Raw genomic sequence first — 23230 nt, 5'->3', positions numbered from 1 at the left:
ATAACCATGGATCTCCTTAAAAATCTTGAAACTCTATATTTAGTTTTATAAACACTAAATTTCACTAAGAAAAGAGTTTGAGGAAGACATGTTCCAGTACTGTTGATGCCTTAATATAGGTTATATTTCATTTTCTATTTATGAACTAAACTCATTTATCCAGAATGGTTGGAGAATACAGCATTATTCTGATTTATGAAAAGATGTTAATGATATAAATATAATGAGATAACTTCATTCCAACTTAAATTTTTTGGACCTAAAGTTGCTTGTAGAAATCACTGGCCAGGCATTTTGCCATGATAGAAACCAAAACCTGTTTCCTCTGGGTAAGTTATTCAAATTCTTAGTATATGCCATTAGATCTTAGATCATGCCATATGTCATTGATAGGGATAAGCTATTTTGGCACCATGAAGTATTAGAGAGGCAAAAACAGCACATGGAAAAAGACAACTCACTTGTAAACAGAAACTTTCCATGTGGTACATTTAAAACAACATTAGATGGATTCACCTCTATTTTCTAATAAAGATGCTAGATGGATAGTTTCTTTATCCCTCTTCAACTTCTACAGTGTGATCTCTCGGGTAATCATTCAACACCCTTAAAAAGGCTGATAAAAGCTAAGGACTGCTAAATAAGCTGCAAATTTGTTTTATGGACTAATATCGCCTTGGGAATAAATAAAGTACAGTTTCTCTTGAAAACCACTATACTGTAGTTTGCCCTTTTTATGTCATGATAAAAGGATATTTTCCCCCTATAAACAACTATATTAAGTCCTTTATGTATAGACATGTATCAGAACTCCATTTCAAATAGATGTTTTGTTTAGGGTACTTAAGTATCAGAGCTGAAGAAAATTATGCACTGAAATTAAAACGGAATTAAATAAGCAACAAAATATTTGATTTGCTCTTAATTTCATTATATGCCATTACTTAGAGTATATTGTTTGTAAGCATTTAATGTGATATTGGTAAGCATAAACAATAAGAGGCAATCTTCTCCCAATGTATATATACATCACCACACCACTCATGAATAAGTGTCTCTTGAGTATTTCAGTTTTTATTACCATTCACTCATGAGACAATCACACTTATTTTACATACAGTACATTTAGAGTAATAGTTTCCAGAGTATAACATAATTCCCTTCCTTGATGTAGTTCTATTTTCTTCCAGCTAGCTGCTACACTCTTAACTCCAAGGCTGCTCTGTCAATATCCATGGGATATTAAGTTCTGCATCCAAATGGAATAAATAAATCGCTTCTTAGGAAAGCATGCAATGTTTTGAGTAATTAAATGTGACTATTCCTGATTTTATAGTCTCTTATCCCAGCTGTTGTTATACCTAACTTATCTGACTTGTTATAATTGCTTGACTTCAGTGAGAGAATTTTACCTGAACAAAGTTCATGGGAGACTTTTCTGAATATTATAGTTTGTTTCTAATGCAAAGGACACTAGGGATAATTTTGTAATTAAGGTTTAAGTAAAATGATTCCTATAAATTTCTCAGCCACTCAAATATAATTTTAAACATTTCCAAGACTCTTTAGCAAATAAGCTACAAGTTTGATGTCATTTTACAAGTTATCCCTTCTCAAGAGCACCTCCTAAATGAAATATATTTCACGTTTATTAAAACAAACTTATACATAATAAAGGAGAAGACATTTTAAACCTAGAAAGAGAAACACCAAACTAAGATGAATTGTGATATTGATTTTGTCAGGATAAATGGTTTTTGTAATATTAATATAAAGAAACCTTTATTACACTGAATCTCCTGGTACAGCCAGAGCTTCTCCCGCAATCTGTTTAAAATCTTCATTTTTCATCCTTATGGGAAAACCTCACTTGCTAAATGGATTTCATAAAGAGTAATCTGTCAAGATTTATATAGATAAACAATTTGTGATGTTTATTGACCAGTTCATTATGGTAAACAAAACAGGAGTAAAGCATCCCTAATCTCTGCCAGCACTCTGCTATTCTAGTTCTGTTTGGGCCCTTCAGTAACTCAGTGTTTACTGAGTACAATGGGAAAGAAGTTAAGAGGCTTCTGTCTCTTTAATCACAAATCTCATATATTTTCCTTTCCATGGAACTTAGTCCAGTTGTGCAAATAGTAAGAGAAGAGCTATCCTGCTTATTATTACTGCAAAACATCACTATTAATGAAGGAGTGTGTTTCAATGATGCATTTCATTGTCAGAAGCTTTATCATCTGAGGGAGAGCTACTGCAGGAGGTCTATGGATGTATTCCAGGATATAGATCACTTTATTGACATTTCTCTTTCAACACCTCTCTTCTATCGGGGGCCTCAATTCATGGGTACCATCAAATTTATTTAAACATATCGACTGACATAAATAATATTCATTGAGGTCCAATTATGTTCCAGGACCAGAAGAGACACTGAGAACATAAAAAGGAATAAGATAGAGTTGTCCCTGTCTTCAAGGAGCTCGTAGTGTAGTGAAAAATATAAAATACAGCATTAATAAAGATGTATGCAGACTCTCTGTGGGCACAGACAAGGAAAACTACATGGTGGCAGGGAATGGGACAGCTGAAAGAGTATTAAGAAGGAATCTTGGGGGTCACCTGCGTGGTTCAGTCAGTTGAGCATCCGATTCTTGATTTTGGCTCAGGTCATGATCTCAGGGTCCTGGACTGAGCCCTTTGTCGGGCTCTGCACTCAGCGCGGGTCTGCCTGTCCCTCTTCCTCCCTGGACTTGTGCTCGCTCTCTCTCTCTCAAATAAATAAATAAAATCTTAAAAAAATAGAAGAAGGAATCTTGGGGGCACCTGGGTGGCTCATTCGGTTAGGTATCCAATTCTTGATTTTGGCTCAGGTCATGGTCTCAGGGTCTTGGGATTGAGCCCCATATTGGGCTCTGTGCTCAGTGGGGAGTCTGCTTGAGGATTCTCAAGTTATTAAAAGGAATATTAAAAAGGAATATGCCCAGCAAGTCAGAGAGGGAGAAGAGAGAGAGATAAGAAACATCAGGAGAAGGTATGAGATTATAAGCAATTCAAAATTTTTGGATATAAATTCAGAATAGGGAGGGGTAACAGACAAGGTTAAATGGGAAAGGTAAGCAGAGGCAAGATATTGCTAGATTAGGTACAATGGTGATAATGGTAAGGAACAATGGAAAGGAGAGGGATAGTTTTACTTACGTTGAGTAAGTAAAATCAGTAGTATGAGGTAGGCGAATTGGGAAGAGAAGCAAAGAAGGGCATGGAGTTATTACCAGTTTTCTAATTTGCTGATAGGTAGATGATGGGGACACCATTCAACATAAAGAATGAAAGAGGAAGAAATCTCAAATTGCTGAGGGAATTTAGAAAAGGATTATTAATGATTATTAATGACTAAAACAGAAAGAGGCTTTAAAGTGAACTGGAGAAATTGGACCAAGAGTTTTCTTCCATCCGTCCCCAGCACAAAGCCTAGCACACAGTAAAGGTTCAATAAATATTGTTGAATGGATGAATGAATGAATAAAGCACTAGGAAAGCTTTAGACTCAGAATAGAACATCACAGATAAATCAAATGTGACATGTAGCTCTGAGGACAATTTAGCTCTTTTGAGCCCTTTTTGATCAGCTTAGCTCTTCCCCTAGCTAACCTGTCCCCCAGGGAAGGGACAGCTTTCTTCGAGATTGGCCTCTGCTATGACACCCCAAGGCCAGAAGAGTTCTCAGTTCAGTCGTCTTGTTCAGGATCTTGTAAGTGCTAGAGTGCTCTTAAGATGATTTTGGTTTTCCCTGGTTAAGATTATATTTCCTCTCTGCAATAGAAGTGTGTCTCACTGAGGTTCTTAGGTTTCCTTTCATCACAGCCTATGAATAGCATTGGATTCTCTTGGAACCGCAATCAGAATTATAGGAGAGGGATTTGGGGCTTAGAGATCCTCCTTATGTGAACTGAAAGCCATACACATGGCTTACTGGAGAAGAAGTGAGAATGGTATCATCTCATCTAGAAGGGAGGAGTTAATGGTACCCAGTCCACCCTCTGTAGTGAAGCCTTCCCAGGCACAAATAAAGGGACTCATCAGGACTAAATCTGGGCAATCTCTTGCATCCAGGCAACTATGACATCTGAGTCCAGGGAGGTGGTATTCCTGTCATTTAGAGAAGAGGTTGCTTAGCGAGATTCTGCACCTGCAATCCCTACCACTTTCCCCTTTATTGACACTCCACCTAATCCTACATATTGGTCACCAAAACCAAATATTTAAAAGAAATGAAATATCAGCAGATTCACAATATTAACAATATCACATATGTTTACATCTAGAAGAAACCCTCATGTCAGTTTCCTTAACGTCCACATTATAGTAATATAATAACTTCAAGGCATGGTAACAGGTTCAAATTCTTAGTGTTTTAAGGTAGAAGAGAGATTACACTTATTCACTATGGTCTCGGAAGGCAGAAATAAAACTAGGCACAGGAATGAAATGATCTTTCTCAGAATTAGTTGTCTGAAACAAACACAAGTTACTCCATGAGACAGAGAGGTTCTTTTTAGTTCTGTATTTTCAAGCAGAAACTGAGTGACTAGTTATTCTGAAAAGGTGATTTATGCAGAGAAATGTATAGGGCAGAGTTTAACCAAAATTAACGTTCTTTCCAAGTCTAAAAAGCTGATTTTATGATTCTTAGTGGAAATAAGTAACTTGCCCAAGGTGACAGTGAATCTGGTTATTGGGTCAGCAATCTTTATCTATAAAGGAACAGATAGTAAATATTTTAGGCTTTGTGGGCCATTAGATCTCCGCTGCAGTAGTAGTATGAATGCAGTCATAGACAATATATAAAGAATGAATATGTTGTGTTCTAATAAACTTTATTTCCACAAAGAGATGGCAGGTCAGATCTGGCCTGCAGGCCATGGTTTGCTGAACTCTGGCACAGTAGGTTGAATTATGACCTCTCAACAATCTCCAAGTCCTAATATCTGGAACTTGTGAATATGTTACACCTTATTTGGTAAAAGTAACTTGCAGATGGGATTAAGAATTTTGAGATGGAGAAATTATCCCGGATTATCCAAAAGTGTCCAATGTAGTCACAAAATGATAGGAAGAAGCAGGAAGGTGAGAGTTAGGGTGAAAAGTTGGAAGAACAGAAGCAGAGGTCAGAAAAGAGAGAAAACATTACTCTGCTGGTTTTGAACATGAAGGAAGGAGCCATGAGCTAAGGAAGTAGGTGGCCTCTCAAATTGGCAAAAGCAAGGAAATGGATTTTTTCCTAGAGTATCCAAAAGAAACATAGGCCTGCTGATCCCTTGAGCCCAATAAAATTACTTTAGGACTTTTGACCTCCAAAACTGTGAGAGAATAGATTCATGTTGTTTTAAGCTACTAAATTTGTAGTAATTTATTACAGTAGTAATAGGAAACTAATATGCCTGGTCAAGTGGAGAAGCCATAACTGGAACCTAGATATCCTGATACCCAACACTGAGTTATACTTATTACATCACATTGAATAAATGCTAATTTATAAAAATGGACATTTCTTAGAGAATCATACAAAATCTATATGAAAGAAGAATATACTGTTTAGTGGTCATGGGGGATTGTAAAAATGATCACAATTCTTCACCCCTCTCTTTATGGCCCCTTTAAACCAACTAAATTCCATCATCCAAAAGTAGAATCTATTTCCCCATTCCTGAATAAGGGCTGGTCTGTGACTCACTTTGGCCAATAGAATAAGGCAAATGTAACAATGTGACAGTCTCAAGTGTAGGCCTCAAGGGTTCTGCTCTGTTTCTGGGAACTCTGCCACTACTTTGTGGTATGGCTAGATCACTAGATGATGAGAGGTATATAGCCCTTTTACTTTCATCACCCTGGATAAGAGCCAGCTGTCTAACAAAGAGTCATTGTGGAGCACAAATCTGTGAGGCACATTCCCCAGTATTCCCACACCATGAATGGACATAAGTTGACAAGTAAATTATCTGCTTTCATTTGAAGTCATTGATCTGGTTTTCAAAGAAAGACCAATTGAGATCAATTGGAAATACACATGTGAAAAGATTAACATACCAGATCTATAATTCAGTGTTCAAATGGAGAATGTTTGCAGCAAAACCAAAAATAATGTGGTCATGGAAGAATTTTACTTTATCCTATGTTTTAGGACTCTGAGCCTTCAGATTCTTCTTCAGATCCCAATCTCCTACTATCTGAGAAAAATTACAGTTTGGTGTGTGTCAGCTAATAAGAGACCAGTAGTGATACTTCTAGCTCCTAGCTCCTTGAGGCTCAAAAAGACAAAATACAACTAATGAATAGAGAGAGAAGAAGTCATTAGAGGAGAAATTTGGGGGGACTGTGATGTGTGGGTGGTACATAAGAGAAATAGTGCTACACCAGATGAGCTAGAGCAAGCTTGGCCATGGGAAGGAGGACTCATACTTACAGGTCAGGTTGAGGACAGTACCAGAGTGTACAGTGTGTCAAATATGGGTCTCAACTACCAGCTGAGATGAATTGAATGTGGGCCATTTTTGTCTCATTCTTTTTGGTTTAGACAAATATGATATACTTTTTTTTCCTTTATTGATTTTTCAGTGGGCAGACTTTTTTTGCTTCATTGTTTTCAATACTGATTAAATCATGTTTGCTTTATATGTCAGAGGTAAACACAGTGATTTTTGCACTTGGATCAGCTTTTTAAAATACATGCCCCCTTTTTGTGATAGGTAACTTTTGAAGAATGAACCACTTGGGTGAAAACAGGCAAATGATTTTCCAGCCTGTTACTGTTGTGTTTGGTGGATTTTTGCTGTTGTTTCTGTAGTTTAGGGTGAGGGCCTATTTTATTTATTTTGCCTTTGGGAATATACGAAAAGTCTAGAAAATAAGCCAAGAGAAAAATATAGGAAATATAACTGTGTACAATAAAAAGAACATGAAGAAGAGCTGGTATAATGTGTAAACTTCATGGAGGATTAAATAATGTCCCCTGAATATATAAATGGAAAAAGCAGATGAGAAAGTTAATTTATTTTCTAAGTGAATAAAGAGATACAATGATACGTGCATCTTCTCCTTGTTTAACAATAAAGTACTGACAATCTGCTGTAGAATTTTGGAAATTGGTGAAAAAAATGTATATTTGAAAGTACCTACCACAGTACCTAGTTCAAAATAGATTTGATTCATTTTAGTTGACTTTCTTTCTTTTCTAAAAAAAATTTGTCATCAGGGCATCAATAGTTATTTTCCTATGCAGTATGTCTGTATATATTTTGACTATAAGTGAAGTTTTCTTTCAAGAAACAAAATTCCTTCTACTAAATGGAATCCCATATATTTTAGTCATCTTTGTGCACATTTTCAAAATAGTCAGTGTTAGTATATATACACAATAACAACCAGAAGTCAACAAAGAGATTTCAATATCATTCAGGAAAGGAATGGAAAACATAAAAAGAATAAAATCCATTTTTATCTCTTCTCAATGATGAGCAAAAGTGTAAACTTAAGCAATTCTCATTGTCACATTTTGAAATATCTTTCTCTATGACCTTCTGGGCCAGCGGATTTCTTCTCTAACGATTATCAACGTTAAAGTGAAAAGAGACAGTCGAACTCATCAGTGGAATAAAAGGGTCAACTCAAAGCACAGGCATTCCATATGACTGATTTTAGCAGAGGACAAATCCTGCTGATTTCCCTCAAATGGTCATGGGAAGCTTTATTCTTTCTATTCATTTCAGAGAAGCTACATTATATATGGTAGCTCTTACTTCCAATAGCTCTTTCTAGTGGCAACCTATGCTCAGTATCAGAGCCAATCCTGTCCAATATGAGAGGATCCTGAGCCCCACTCACATATGGGTGGTGTGACTTAAATTTAAAGATTTATATCCCTTCACCAAGAAGATGATGCCATGAGATGTCTTGAGACTTTTATTTTCATTTTGGGAGGAAATGAGGAAAGTAATATAAAGAAGAATTAGTTCTGTGTTGGCTATGTTAAGAATGAGAGACATGCTAATTTAAACCTCAAAGAGATAGGTAACTATAGGCCTAGAGCTCATGGCAGAGATCTGAATAGATGATGATATATTGGGGAGTCATTAACATCATATAGTGGCTAAAATCATAAACACAGATATGTAAATTGAAGGGGCAGATTAAAGAGGAATAACCAAGAAAAGAGAAGACAAATCAGAGAGATAGGATCTTGGAGGCCAAAGAAAGAGCTAATTTTAAGTAATAGGGAGGACAATAAAATAATTGATACATTGAAAAACCAGAAGTCATAAGAAGCAATCATAAATCAATTTTACTCTCATCTTTCCCTGATCTTTTGAATATACATATATTTGTCAATTATACCTAAATAAAGCTGCAGGAAAAAATGGGCTAAATTCAGACAATAAAATGTGTAGTCCAGTATATTAGTCAATACTCCAATCTATTCAAAGAATAGATATTTTAAAGAATAGACTTCTCCCCTTTTTTCTAGCTAGGACATGATGAAAGCAGCAAGTCTACAACCAGAGAAGGTAGAGTTTTATTACTGCTCTTTTTATTACTCTCCTCTTCTCTCATGCATGGGCCATAGGAGGGGCAGGAGCTCCCAGCAAAACCCAAAGCAGGCTGCTTTCTCTGGTCCCACAGTGTACAAAGCTGACTCTTCACCGGAGGTGTTACTTTTGTGATTTCTTCATTGATCTCTCTCCCTCTACTAGGTATCTCTCACCTATAATTTTAGAGAAATCAGATGTATCTCTATTCCAACTGGTTGCTAACTAATTTTGTAGTTCACCAGAATCTCATCTTCTTCTCTATTTGGGCCTCTTTAACCTTCCGGGTGGCCCTTTGTAGAAGTGCTAAGATAACCAACCCTATGTTGTCCCTCTTCCTTGTAGACCTTATCTAGTCATGACAAAACACTCTTTCCTTTGCCTGAAAAACTCTGGGAGTATAAAATCATCAAAGCACTCTCTTTCACTGCCCTGACAGATGGTCTCTCCTTGTATAGATTTTCCAGGTCTAAGAAATATATCAGTCCACTGGTCTCCTCAACTTCAGGAGACACATATCACCTTGCAAGGCATCTAGTAAGACCCTCTCACTGAGAGGCACCACTGACCCCTGCTTTCTCCCTCCAGTGAAACCCCTCTCTCTGAGCTTATCTTTTCCTTAACCCATTTTTATGTACTTTTTCTGGCTATCTTCCTTTCTTTGATTTGGATGAGCATTTTAAGAGTCATCTAACTAGTTCTTGGCTGCCCATACTTTGTAAGTTCTGCTAACGCTTTCACTAAATATGGTGACTGAGGAATTCATGAGAAGGAAAATGCAGAAAAAAAAAAAAAGACTACTCTTTGTAAATATTAGTAAGTAAGATTGAATAGTGAGAGAGTAGACTCAACTTCCAGGGTTCACAGGGCAGGGCAGAGGCAAAAGAGGCTTTAAAATGGGGATGAAGATCATATTTGTAGATAGTTATGATATAGCCAGTGGGGAAAGATTTAAGTTAAAATAAGGGGAGGATTTGATGCAACAAAGTTCAGAGGAAGAAGGAGATGTAAAGGGGACACAGAGAGGGGAGCAAAGGGAGAAAAACAGGAGGGGACACATCCAGAACAGGCAATATGTCATTATAAATTATATGTTGTTTTCTTCTAAGACTAGATTTAAAATTGGGAACGCGTGACAATATAGACAAATTGGAGCTGGAGAGAAGATAATCTGGAGATACTTATGTCTGGTTCTGTTTAGTCTATGAAGCAGAGGACAAGATTAGCTGCAAGGACAAGGACTTGAAGAAACTGGCAATAGTTTAAAGGTGGAGAGAAAGCAAGGGAATGAGAAGTTAATGCATGGCAGTATTTCCAATCAGCACAGACACATGTCTTCAAGCCCTCCCAGGTTCAGGGCAGGAGCAGGGTCATCATCCCCGGAGCTGACCCACAGTACAGCAGAAGGGAGAGGTTTTAATAGCACTCGGATTACTCAAGAGAGTCAGGATTAAGGTGGTTTTGCTCCAGACTAGGAGTAAAAGATGAGAAAGTTAGGAATGGGGTTGATCAAGAGCATTAGGTAGGGTTAAAAGATGAGGGGTTTGAGAAAAGTTGGGAGCCATTTATGAGGGAATTTGGAGACAAGATTGGAAAGATGTGATGTGTTCACAGAGTAGCATTTCAAGGATTAGGAAGATTTGAGAAGAAGAGAAGTTCCATGATCAAAAAAAACCTGGTTATGTTCATGAAAATTGGTTGCTGGAATGGGAATTAAATGAATGAGAGGTGAGGGAGAAAAAGACCATCCCTCTGATCAAGTTCTCAGTGAATGGAAACTTGGAAATCTGAAGATAAGTACAATGAGGATGGAAGAAAAGTGGTATCATGTCAGAGGACAATTTGTGATTTTTAAAAGGTAGTTCCTAATCTGACTAGATGTAATTAGGAGTCAGCTAATATGTAAAGATATACAATTATATTTATATAAATTTGTCATGAATCTTTTTGCTTTGAACCCATACTTACCCTGGATCTTTTGCTCTTTAGAATCTACCTGGCTTTTCACACTCTGGCTCTCTCCTAGACTCCAACCTGCACTCATCCTTTTTTATTTTACTGAGCTCTGCTTCTTGATTTTCACTTCAGCACCTTATTCTAATAATGTAGTTTATACCTATTTTTTTTGGCTCTCCCCATTTCTCATCAATTTAGGTTAACATTTAAACCCAGCTTTTAATACAGGGAGTCTAATCCCAAGTGTTAGCAACTCCTACTGCAGAGTGAGAGGTGATAGAACACTATTCTGTAAGTAATTCTTGGTCCTGAATTTGACTCGGTTGGGGACTGGGTTGGGTAGATAAACTAGAGGAAAGCAGAATAAGGTAAAGGTCAGCCTGAATCTAAGAACTTTGTAGAGCAGATGAGTAGTGTAATGAAGGAATCGGATTCACTTAAAGTTAAGTGAAAAAGCTGAGACCATTAGAAATCTTCTGGCCATTAATAAAGGGTTTTAGTGGTAACACTGGGAAGAATAACGAGGGGGATCAGTAGAAAGGAAATGGGTAAGAGACTGGAACAAAACGCCATAGATGGGGATGAGTATTCCAAGGAGGAGAGTAGATTGGGGGAATATTTTTCTCTGGTAATTAAATGTTGTCAGAAAGACTATGGAAAATTTAAGAAACCTAAAGATAGAGGTGGCCAGGAGTGAAACAAACCAACGTAAGAATTCCAACTGGGGAATTTGTTAGATGGTCTTTCAATAAAAAGTACGTAGAGGAGATAATATGTACAATAACTGACCCCAATTTTACTATCAAAATCCTGGCAATACTTTTTATTTAACATTTACTCTACCATGTGTTTTCTATACTCATTCAGAGTGATTTATTATCTGCAGAAAGGAGTAGTAATACTCTCAGACCTCCAAGATGATATTCCTTCCAATGGTAACAGAAGCAGAACAGCATGGATTAAAAAACAAAAAGATATGTAATAAGAACAATAATTGTTTTAATACATATTTTAAATATCATGTGAAAGGTTTTAAATCACATTGGATTTTGTAGAAAGCCAAATACACTAGTTTTGAGTTCTTTTTCAATAATTTACCCTGTCACCCTGTCCACACTCTAATCGAGGTGTTAATGAAGAGTGCAACAGCCAAAAGGCAGGCAGCAGGGGACAATGAGTTGAAAAGAGCCCAGATAATCTCAAACCCTTGACTAATTAGCAATTTTATTTATAAACACACACACGCGTATTGAGAAACAGCTTTGATTGGTGTGCACAGAACATAATACTATTGCTTGGGGAGAGGAATGCCAAAGAATTCATGGATACAGTCCCAACCCTAGACAAACTTATAATCTGACCAGACCCAAAAACACACATGGAATTAGCATTCCAGCACATTTTCAAAAATACAATGAGCACACATGCATGAAAATAAATGTCCACAGATATTCAGAGAACAATAAGTAGAACATTAAAGATGTGTAACTTTGAAAAGTGGGTAATTTATTTTAAAAAATGTACTTTACACACTAGGGAAAAAATCATGTCACTTATACAAAAATATGTTTTAATCTGCTGGTCTTTATTTTTTTTCTGTTTTATTTTCCTTTTTTTTTTCCTACTGGTCTTTAAATGTAAATTAGAAAGGCAAGGACAACATAAATGGATGCAGTAAACAAATAAATAAGCAATAAATTCAGGGACCATGTAGAATAAAGGTTCTATATACATACGCTGTATATCCCAGCCCTTATGGTGTGTGTGTGTGTGTGTGTGTGTGTGTACATGTGCACACATTTACTTTTACGGATATATCTTTACCTGTCTTTCTCCAACCAAATTCTAAGTTCTTTGAGGGAAAAGGATTTTATCTAGTTAAATATTTGCAGACCTTAATACTAGGGACATCTATCAACATTCAGCAACCTATACATTGGAACTCTAGGAAATATTCAAAGATTACTATTATGTTTAACAAATGCAGACATCAAAGAGTCAAAAATATATCAACAAACTAGGGAGGACAAAAAATATTGCTTTTTACATAAAACACTGACAAAAAAATCATTGTTATGATATAAAGTAATTAACAAATGTAATTTGATACAAATATTTAAATATTATTAAAAATATTTACCTTCCAGTCTGAGGATCAAATCCAAAGTAAAGGTCTCTACAATGGTCACACCTTTGTCCAGCAATGGAAACATCTTGGCAAATGCACTGACCAGTTAGGCTATTACAGATGTGATGAACTGCACCTGTTACATGGCATGAACATGGCAGGCAGCCAGTGGCATTGCCTGGAGAAATATAAAAACCTGGAAATAAAGAAATGAAAAGTGTTTAGTTATTACTTCCCATCCAGGCTTTTCTTTAAAAGATAGTGTTTTGATTACACCCAAAACCGGAACGCTATCATGGCACTTTCCAATGGCCAATACAAAGGTGGCTTATATTAAAAATTTATGATTATCCAAAATTTAAATTTAACTGAGCATTCTGTAGTTTGCTAAAACTGGCAACCCTTGAGTCCTTCACAACCCTCCACCCCTACATCTAGCTAATCACTGAGTCTTATGTATACTGTCTTCTAAGAATTTTAAACTTTCTACTCTCCATTCCCACTGCCCTCTCCCTAGTCACAGTCACCACCAAGTTTATTACAGTTTACACTATGGAACAGAGGCAATGGTAAGAGCCTTTTATTCATTATCTCACTCTTCACAGCAATGCTAATAATTCAGGTATTATTATTATTATTTTCACTTTATATATGAGAACACTGAAGGTTAGGAAGGTTAATTAATCTCATTGTCACCAGATTGTAACCTCTATGAAGGCAGGAACCTTGTCTGATGAATTCACCACTGTCTCCCCAGCACCCAGTACAGTGCTTGTCATAAAGTAGGCACTCCTTAAACATCTGATGAATTCACGCAAATGTACCAAATTATAAGTAGGCATTGATTTCTATAAGTATTATATTTAAAAACCCACAGAATTTAGGTTAATTATAAAACCTATATTTGTTTCTTATAGCAAAAGAAATAGAAATATGATTCAAAAATATTTTCAAGTTGCTTAAAATTTCATATAACCAACAGCTATAAAATTAGAAAGACATTAGAAATTAGAATGATGGAGGGCACCTGGGTGGCTCAGTTGGTTAAGCGACTGCCTTCGGCTCAGGTCATGATCCTGGAGTCCCTGGATCAAGTCCTGCATCGGGCTCCCTGCTTGGCAGGGAGCCTGCTTCTCCCTCTGACCCTCCCCCCTCTCATGTGCTCTCTCTCTCTCATTCTCTCTGCCTCAAATAAATAAATAAAATCTTTAAAAAAAAAAGAAATTAGAATGATGGAGCAGGTGTATGGGGGAGAAATGGTTCTCGGTGTTGTGTGGTATGTGTGTACACACATAGCACATACATAATGTTACAAGGAATTTTACTGAAACACAGGGAAGAGGGAATGCAGAAAGATTCTAATGAATAAAGTTCTGACAAATGAAAATGATCTGTACAATTGTCATCATCACTAATGTAGGTATGTATCACTGATATTGAAAGAGTGAAAGAATATGAACACAAAGTGAATCCACTGTGTATTACTATGCTATAGGGAGAAACAAAAAGTAATTGGAATATATTATAAATCTCATTTGAGTCTCTGGTTGAAAACAAGCCATTCTTTCATAGCCACCAACAATTTGTTTTTCTTCTCCTTGGCCCAGCATATTCTCTCTTAGAAAGTTACAGAAATAGTCAAACAGAAAAAGATTCTGCTCAAAGAAAAGGAAGAAACTCAAAATCAGTGCCATTCCAACCTGTTGGAAAGAACTGACTGATCTTGCCATTTTTTAGAGTAATTGACAACTAGATTATGCCCTTAGCTTCTTTGCACCCATTGATAGCAATTTGCCTTATATGTGTTTCCAGAAATACAGTTATGCAAATTAATATATATTCTCATACCTGATTCACCATACAACCAAAGTTGCACATTTCAAAGGCTTTTATTTTGAATTCAAGACCACTGTGGCTGCAATTCTATGTATTTTTCTTCCTGTGAAGGTACCTAGGTCCTTAAATTCCTGATGATGGCATCATAAATATACTAACAACTCTCCAATTTGGATAAATTACCCATTAGCACAGATACTTAGAAGTAGAATTAATTTGGACTTATTGCAATAGCTTCAAGCCACAGAGAATTCTAGAACAATCACAGATGATTTTTACAAGAAATGATTTATTAGATAAATCTGTAAAGACAAGGGGGAGTATATTTTGGTACAGACAATTGGGTTGCCCAAGTTTCAGAAAATAAAAAATGCCATAGAAAAATCAGAGATATAAGCAGAGAAGAACAAAAATGAAAAAACAAAAACAAAAAAACAGGGAGGCTGCAACCTGGAGGTAGGTCTTCAAGGAAAAGCCTGTACTGGAACTTGTCTTGGGGTTAATTCCCCTCCTCTCTGGAGCATAATTATAAAGGTTAATCCCACCAGTATTTTAGTTGTCCTATTTTTAAGCAGTTCTAATTAGGATGACTCAGGTACCTTCCTGCTCAGTGATTACTTCTTGCCTTACCTGAATGTGCCTAATTCTAGACCATTACCTCTCCTTTTATGACTTCCAACTATAGAAAACAACATTTTCCCTTCCCTCCTCCTTAAACTTCAACCCCAGAGTGTGGCTTAAAGATAACTGACCTTAATTTTCTTTCACTCAATACATTTCTGATCTCCTTCCATTAGCTCCACGTCATGTTCCACATCTTCAGGTCCATAACATTTTAACGGATCTTTTTGATATTTCTCTCCATGAATGATTTCGTACCACATTCTGAAGCATGGTCATTAAGAAAATGCTATTATCTTACATTACGTGGAGCTGAGAGTTCGCACATATATAACACTGACCGGCTCACTAAAGTTTGTTATTTTCGCCAGTTTTATTTCAGCAAGCCCCTGGTCCCAAACAAGGCAAGTCTAATGGGGAAAACAACGTGTTTTTGCAGTTCAAGCAAAAAGTCACCCATATTATAAACTAGTGTTGCTTTATCCAGGAGAAGACTTGCAGAATCCTTGCAGTTCAAAGTTATTAGCAAGGCAGTTGGTATTATCTCCTATAGTTGCTATTTGCACAGCAACAGCACTGTCCTGGGCATAAAAGAAGAGCCCGTTTCCTAGCAATGTCCCTCCTGAGGACCATGAACAACCAGGCTTGGCCAACGTCTTGAAATGGGAGAAAGAAAACAAGTTTAACCCCTAGGCCTTATTCAGAAAAGGAGGGCAGAGCTGAGGCTAAGCACTAATTACAAGCCATTTAGAAGAAATGATTCTCACCCTAAGCCAGAGAATGGACATAATACTAAGAGAAGAGTCTAGGAAGAAATTTGTGGCTCACCAATACCAAGCAACAAGACTCTTCTAGTAATGATTTTGAAAATTAATATTTTCAGAATGAAATATAGTAAGTGATGCTAATTTTCAAATTAAAACAATAATAATTTTCTTCCATTTTGGTAATTTTATATAAAAATGCTAAAATTATTATTCATAGAGTTGACCAAATGTCAATAATTGCATAAATATTAATATTACTCATCATAAGATATAATTTTTCTTATTTAAAAGTTTTTAAAAACTCTTTTCAATTAGTTTAGATATGTTTTAAAACCTCTGCTCCTATTCCTTCTTCCTGGACTGCTGCTATACTCTCCTTGATTACTTTACCAACTCCTGTTTACTTTAAAAACTCAGGTCAGAAGTCACGTTCTCAACTAAGTTTTCCAGATCCCCCCATCCTTCAAGAATGAATCAGTTCCTTCACTTTACTACTTCTCATATTGGACATTTCTAATATTGCACTTGTCACACTGTGTTATATTTACGTATAGGTCCATTTCTCCTACTAAAGCAAATGCCTTAATACATTTATGATTACATATCTTGCACCAGCATAGCTCCTGGTACACAGTAATGTATTCAATTGATGTTTACTGAAAAAAATGGATATGTGAATGAAATGGGTAGATAGCTAGATGGGTAGGTGGCTGGCTGCCTGACCAGTTGGATATCTGTTACCCCTTAAAATATGAGATGATCTCTTTAACACTTTAAAGGAACATAGTAAAGACAAAAAGCCTAGCCTATCAGGAAGGATAGCAGGGACTGTATATGAATCAGGAAAAATATATTTAAAATGCAATCTTTGGGGGCGCCTGAGTGGCTCAGTCAGTTAAACGTCTGCCTTCGGCTCAGGTCATGACCCCAGAGTCCTGGAATAGAGCTCTTCATCTGTCCGGCTCCCTGCTCAACAGGGAGTCTGCTTCTCCCTCGCCCTCTGCAGCTCCCCCTGCTTGTGTGTGCTCTCTCTGTGTCAAATAAATAAATAGAATCTTTAAAATAAAAATAAAATAAAATAAAATAAAAATAAAATAAAAATAAAATGTAATCTTTGCCTTATTGGCAGATGGAAAGAACTTCAGAAAGAAAATATCAGTCTAAAACTATGTTTCCTGTTCTTAGAACCAAGAATATAATAACATGCTCACATAAGGGAAAACGTTCTATTGGACTTTGCTGTTTTATAAAAACCTAGTTTTCCTATTTATGGGAATATCCATGAAGGGCCTCCAAATGCATATTCCTTAAAAATCAAATTCAATAACAACAATGAATATAAGTAATAACAGCTGTGATTATGTCTTGGAAATTATAACACATAGATATGTGTATTCACAATCCACAGAAACACTTTCATATTCTTTGTTCCCATTTTTCTCAGTCTCAGTGGTTACCAACCATATGCTCTAAAGTTTCTCTCCCATGCCATTGCCACCATCCCAGAAATTTCTCCACCTTAGTCCATGGAGATCATCCCATTTCTAGACAACTCAGTTCAACTCTTCATTATCAGATCACGGTAGCCTCTCAGAATTCTATTAATTTTCATTTTATAACTATTACTCAGATTCTACACAACAGAGATACCCCAGGACCTAAAGCAGTCAGCTAGAATCATGGGTGAGGATGAGCTTCAGGGTGGGGGGAGGCTACAAACACTTGTAAGAGTATCTCTTTTAACTCACCCTCAGATATTCATTGAGTGAACGATTATGACAAATGTTGCATTGTTCAGAAAAATGTTTCACTCTTTCAGGGTGCAGACTCTGAGGTCAGTTGGACCTGGATTTGTAAATGGTTCTTCTACTTAATTAGAATACATTTCCCCTACTATAAAGTGGGAAAGTACTGGTCCTTCCATCATATAAATATTGTGCATATTCAATGGGACTTTTCAGATAAAACCCTATCCCAGGGCCTGGCAGACTGTAGACACTCAGTAAATATTACCTATTATCATCATTGCCATTTCTATGAGGCAATTTTCTAGGAAAGTGGGATTTTCCTTAAATTACGATTTAAGTAATGACTTGTCGATGTACTTCTTTCCCCCACTGATGTGCCTGGGATTATGGTCCACAGTGCTTATGAAAAATTCTTTCCTAGTGGTTTATCAAGGAAGAGGCTCTTATCCTGAGGCTTAGGTCTCCCTGTGGAAAACATGTTCATCTGCAAAGCTGTTTCATCAAACACTAGGATATGTGGCATAACCGGATCTCAACTTTGATGCACTGATTTTTAATGGAATATCAGCCATCTAATTCCAATTCCAATGGCAGGGCCTTGCATGCAATTCTGGTTTATGAGCTCATTACTTAACAAATATGATATGCTTCTTAATGAAACAAGATACTTCGTTTTATTTTCTAATAGTCTGTATGAATTATAAAACAAAACCAAAAGTAAATATCAGAGGAAAGCATGAGGAATTGTCCTATTAGCACAAAACATGTCATACAAAGCTGTTTTCATTATAAATTAGCCTTTATTTTATTCCAGAGCTGCAGAGTCCTCAATAAACCCTCTCTGCCTCTGGTTCTCAAGGACAAGGGTGGGTCACTGGCTCAGGATGCCTTGACATCCTTCCCTGCATTTCTCAGCCTAGCCTCTGATTAAGTGCTTGCTACTGAACATTACGAGGTCATCCAGCACTGAAAAAAACGAACTGGGAAAACATATTTAGTGCTATATTTATTAGTGTGGGTATATGTACATTCATATATGTACACACACTCCAAATAATTTTAAATTAAAGCATTTTTAAAATACTTAATGGAGGTTAAGCAGCATTTTTAACCTCTGTTCAAGTTATTGAATGGCATATTAAAACCAATGTGGCTCTAATGTACCTTCTAATGTGCACTGCTGCTTTAACAAATTGCCTATAAATTTTAGTTGAATTAAGCCTATTCCTTGTACATTCATAGTAAGGTTAGGTTAATAATACATGAGGTTTCATTATGTGCACCTTCCTAATAATGTTTTTTAAGAAAGTGGGACAAGAATCTATGGGCAATAGTCTACTAGGGGCCAGTAATATTTACAACCAGATGAAAAAGGCAGGCAGAAGTCTGGAGGCTTGCGAGTTCATCCCTCCTACCCTACCCCATACTTCTGCCTCCACGCCCCACTACTCACACACACCAGTGTGGAGCTTCTCTCCTGGGGTATATGATCTAGGTCTCTCAGATGTGTTTAAAGAAGTAGAAAGAAAGCTTCAGATTGCAGCAGTGCATTTTAATGTGCATTCTGCAGAGCTGGCTACTGTGAAACATCTGTTTATGATAAAGATACTTCAAGATAAGGGTCCTTTTTTTCAATGTAAATTTCACAGGAAGAGACAAGAAAACCAGAAAACAAAATTCAAAGTAGTTTCTGAAGCTAGAATGCAGGACCAAAAAAAAAAAAAAAAAGTCCATAAACACATGACCTTTCCATATGCTACACCTATGGGTACAGAATACCTTGTTTTGTCAAAAAAATCCATTAGGTCCTTAGACCACTATTTTCTTTCCTCCCTGGCAGGGTAAAAACCACATCCTCTCTCTATGTCAACAAAGGAGCGCTCACAGACTTGCATTGTGCCTGTGCCTAAATAGAAGAGAGTGCCACTGGGGTAATTTTTTTTTTTTTTTTTGAGAGAGAGAGAGAGAGTGCAAGTGGGGGGGGGGGGGGCAGGGGGAGGGGAAGAGAGAGAGAATCTGAAGCAGCCTCCACACCCAGCACAAGGCCCGTGGTTGGGTTTGATCTCACAACTCTGAGATCATGACCTGAGCCAAAATCAAGAGTCAGACGCTTAATCGACTGCAGCACCCAGGTGCCCCGCCCCTGGGGTAATTTTTAAATGTAATTATTTATTATTTCAAGAAACACAGATGGAGTATGCACTAGGGAGACACTGCTCTATGTGCCCAGCACTGAAGAACGTGAAGAACAGCAGTTAGACCTATAGGCTGGAAAGGAACAAATGATCTAAAGACTCCTGGAAATGAGGTCAGAGAAGGATCGTGGGTGTTACAGTTCATGTGGGCCATGTTTTTTACCTGCAATGATGGGAAGGCAGTGGAGGATGGAGTGATACAGTCTGACTAAAGTTTAAACAGCATCCCCTTTGGCTGCGCATTAAGAAATGACTCGAGAAGAATAAAGAGGAGAAAGGAAGTTTAGGAGGCTTCTCAGCCAGTCCAGAAGAAAGATGAAAATGGGTGAGTGGGGTGGTAAAAAGTGGACCAGTTCTGGATCTATTTGAAAGGAAAAACAACAAGACTGATTTTGATAAAAGAGATAAGGGTTGTAGAAACAGAGGGGAATCAGAGGAGAGCGGCAAGGATTTAGCTGAAAAGATTACAACCCAGAAACTACTAGGACAACATTTCAGCTAAGCAGAGTCGAACAATTTTTCCCTTCTGAAATCTCCAAAAATGAAATAAAAGAAAAGAAAGAAGAGGAGATGAAGGTCAATGGCAGATGTCCACAAGTAAAAGCTAAGCACTTGCCATGGAGCAGCCAACAGTAAGCTGATTGATTCAGGTGGTATAAGTCTAGAAAGAAAGGTCTGGAATTGAAGATTCCAGAGCTTTCTGAAGTCAGGTGTGAGGAATAGTTAATCCCCTCCGCAACCAGAAGATTTTCCCTCTTGCATTTTGAGAGAAGGTGAGTTTTCTCTTTAGAAGTTAAACCAGAGAGTGCATGGGTTCAGCATTTGCAGGGACAAAGTGCTGCAGTGAATGCAGGGATTATATATAAGGTGCCTGTACTGGGTGATTTCATGTGTCAACTTGGGTAGTTCTGGTGTCAGTTGTTTGGTCAAACACTAGTCTAGATATTGTTGTAAAGGTGTTTTATAGGTTTTCCCAGAATACAAGAATCTACAGACAAAAGGGCCCACTGAGTGCACAGAAAAATTATTTAACAAAAGCACATCATCATATAATTGTCAGAAATGAGGGGTATAGAAATAGCAGAAGCTTCTAGAATGTAAGAAAGAAGAGAAGAGAAAAGGAAAAGAAAGAAAGGGAGGGAGGAAGGGAGGGAAGAAGGAAAGAAAGAAAGGGGTAAAAGAATCTAATTGGCTCTGCAAGAAGATCATGGTGAAATAATTTTTTTGAGTGAAAATGATTCTATATAATGGTAAAATTTCAAATAGTTGTGAGTGTGGAATAAAGTTATTTGCAGACATTCAAAATTCTAAAAAAAAAAATAATAACTTTCTTCCCTGTACTCTTTCTCACAAGCTCCTAGAGTGTACTACCAAATACATATATAAAATAAGAAAAAATAACACATAGGATTCAGGAAATGGGATCCAACAGGGGAGATATATGAAGGAAATTCTCAGTATAGCTGATGTATATACACATCTCCTACTGGTTCTGTTTCTCTGGAGAACCCTAACACAGATAATCTTCTTAAAACTCCTGATTATTTCTCAGTGTGTTCAATTAAACCACTTACTGAGTGCGTGCAACGTACAAGGAATTACACTAGCATTGTGGCTATACAAGTTCAATAATATAATCCTTGCTCTCAAGATACTGAAACTCTAACAAGGGAAATGAGCGACTACATAAATAAGTAAAATACAAGAATATCTTAAATGTGATAATTATTTTCATTTATAGGGATGATCCCCATTCTATATTTTCCTTAAAAGGCAGGACAATTTGCCATTAACCTTTGGAGCGGAGTTTCGTGACAACTGTGCTTAGACAAATAGACACTAAGATATTACTCTCCTAGAAAACCAATGTTATCTGAGATAAACCCCAAAAAGAAAGGGGCCAGAGGGAGACAGAGGAGACCTTCGGGGGAAGAAAAAGATTGAGTATGACTTTCCAATATTTTAATTTTTAAATTTAATTGGTATTTTTATCAAAATTTACATGCAGATAGTTTTAAAAATCAAATAGAATTTAAAGGTTCACAGCAAATAACAGCAGTCCACTGCTCTGTCCTTCTCCCAGGAATCTCCCTGTCCACAGCAACCACCTTCATCTGGCTTTTATTTCTGTATATCTCTATAAAATCCATATATTGTTCCCTCTCAACCTTGAAAATTTAAATTACTGCCTTTCTACAACAGAGGATGAGTATTCAGCTTTTTATGTGCTTCCTCAATAATCCCTTTATTTGGTTAAATCAATATTCAGAGATTGACTGACTATATAAATCTATTTCACAGCTATGCCATATAATATGCTTTGATTATATTTCCTTTCTTGAAAAAATTGCCTTTAATTAGTTTTGTAGGAATCTCTCAGATATTTCTAGGAATCAAAACCTCCAATAGAAATATAGTCAGGAAGGGGTGCCTGGGTGGCTCAGATAGTTAAGCATCTGCCTGCGGCTCAGGTCATGATCCCAGGGTCCTGGGATCGAGCCCCACATCGGGCTCCTTGCTCGGCGGGAAGCCTGCTTCTCCCTCTCCTTCTACTGCTCCCCCTGTTTGTGCTCTCTCGCTCTCTCTGTCAAATAAATAAATAAAATCTTTGAAAAAAAAAAAGAAATATACTCAGGAAAAAAAAAAAGAAATATACTCAAGAAATCTGTTTCTTTTTTCTTCTACTGATTATATCAACTCACAGGAGGATCCAAACCCCTGATCCTCCCATTCTGATCTGAGCCAGTTGATCTCCAGTTCTGTTGCATAGCTACATCCTAGTCAGAACAAAACACTCAATAAGCTTCACAATAGATAATCACTCAAAAGGATATAACATTTGATCTATTAGCTTTGGCTGGTTTATTTAGAAAGAAGGATATATAAATCATGGTTATTTGTGCAGGAGACTGAGTGCCTTATTTCCAAAATTAGAGATATTAATAAATAGTAAAAGAGAAAAAGTATCATCTTGGGATATAAAAAAAAAAGTGATTGAAAATTTGAGAAGATGATTCTGAAGCCAAAAGAGTGCAATATATTATAGTAGTCATGTAGGCCATCTGCATAGCCCTTAGTAATTATCCTGTTCTCTGGGATCCTTACCACCTTGCTCCTACCTTAAGTAGTGGTTCCTAGAAGTCATGATTTATATGATCCTAATACTCCTGGCCATAGTGAATTGGCTCAGACATAGCTACTCTAACAAAACTGAGTCAATTAGAATTTCCTTCTTGGAATTGTAACCACAAAGTAGCTAATAAGTCTCTGTATTGCTAGAACTGTAATGGGATAGACATTTAACCATGCAGAGAGGGAGACAGAAGCAGAGTGTGTCCTTCTAGAGAAAGAGGGAGAGAGAGAGAAAGAGGGAGAGAGAGAGAAAGAGGGAGAG

General features: G+C 36.9%; 1 protein-coding gene across 1 annotated transcript in view; it reads right to left on the bottom strand.

Annotated features, from left to right (window-relative positions):
- Nucleotides 1–23230, bottom strand: part of USH2A (usherin) — a 710400-nt gene that overhangs the window by 536812 nt on the left and 150358 nt on the right. Inside the window, exon 13 of the mRNA XM_021698433.1 lies at nt 12682–12865. Within this exon, the coding sequence (XP_021554108.1) occupies nt 12682–12865 (184 nt within the window). The remainder of the gene's footprint in view (nt 1–12681; nt 12866–23230) is intronic.

Source organism: Neomonachus schauinslandi, chromosome 6, assembly GCF_002201575.2.
Source record: "Neomonachus schauinslandi chromosome 6, ASM220157v2, whole genome shotgun sequence".
Classification (NCBI taxonomy): domain Eukaryota; kingdom Metazoa; phylum Chordata; class Mammalia; order Carnivora; family Phocidae; genus Neomonachus; species Neomonachus schauinslandi.
This window is presented reverse-complemented; position numbering and strand designations above follow the sequence as displayed.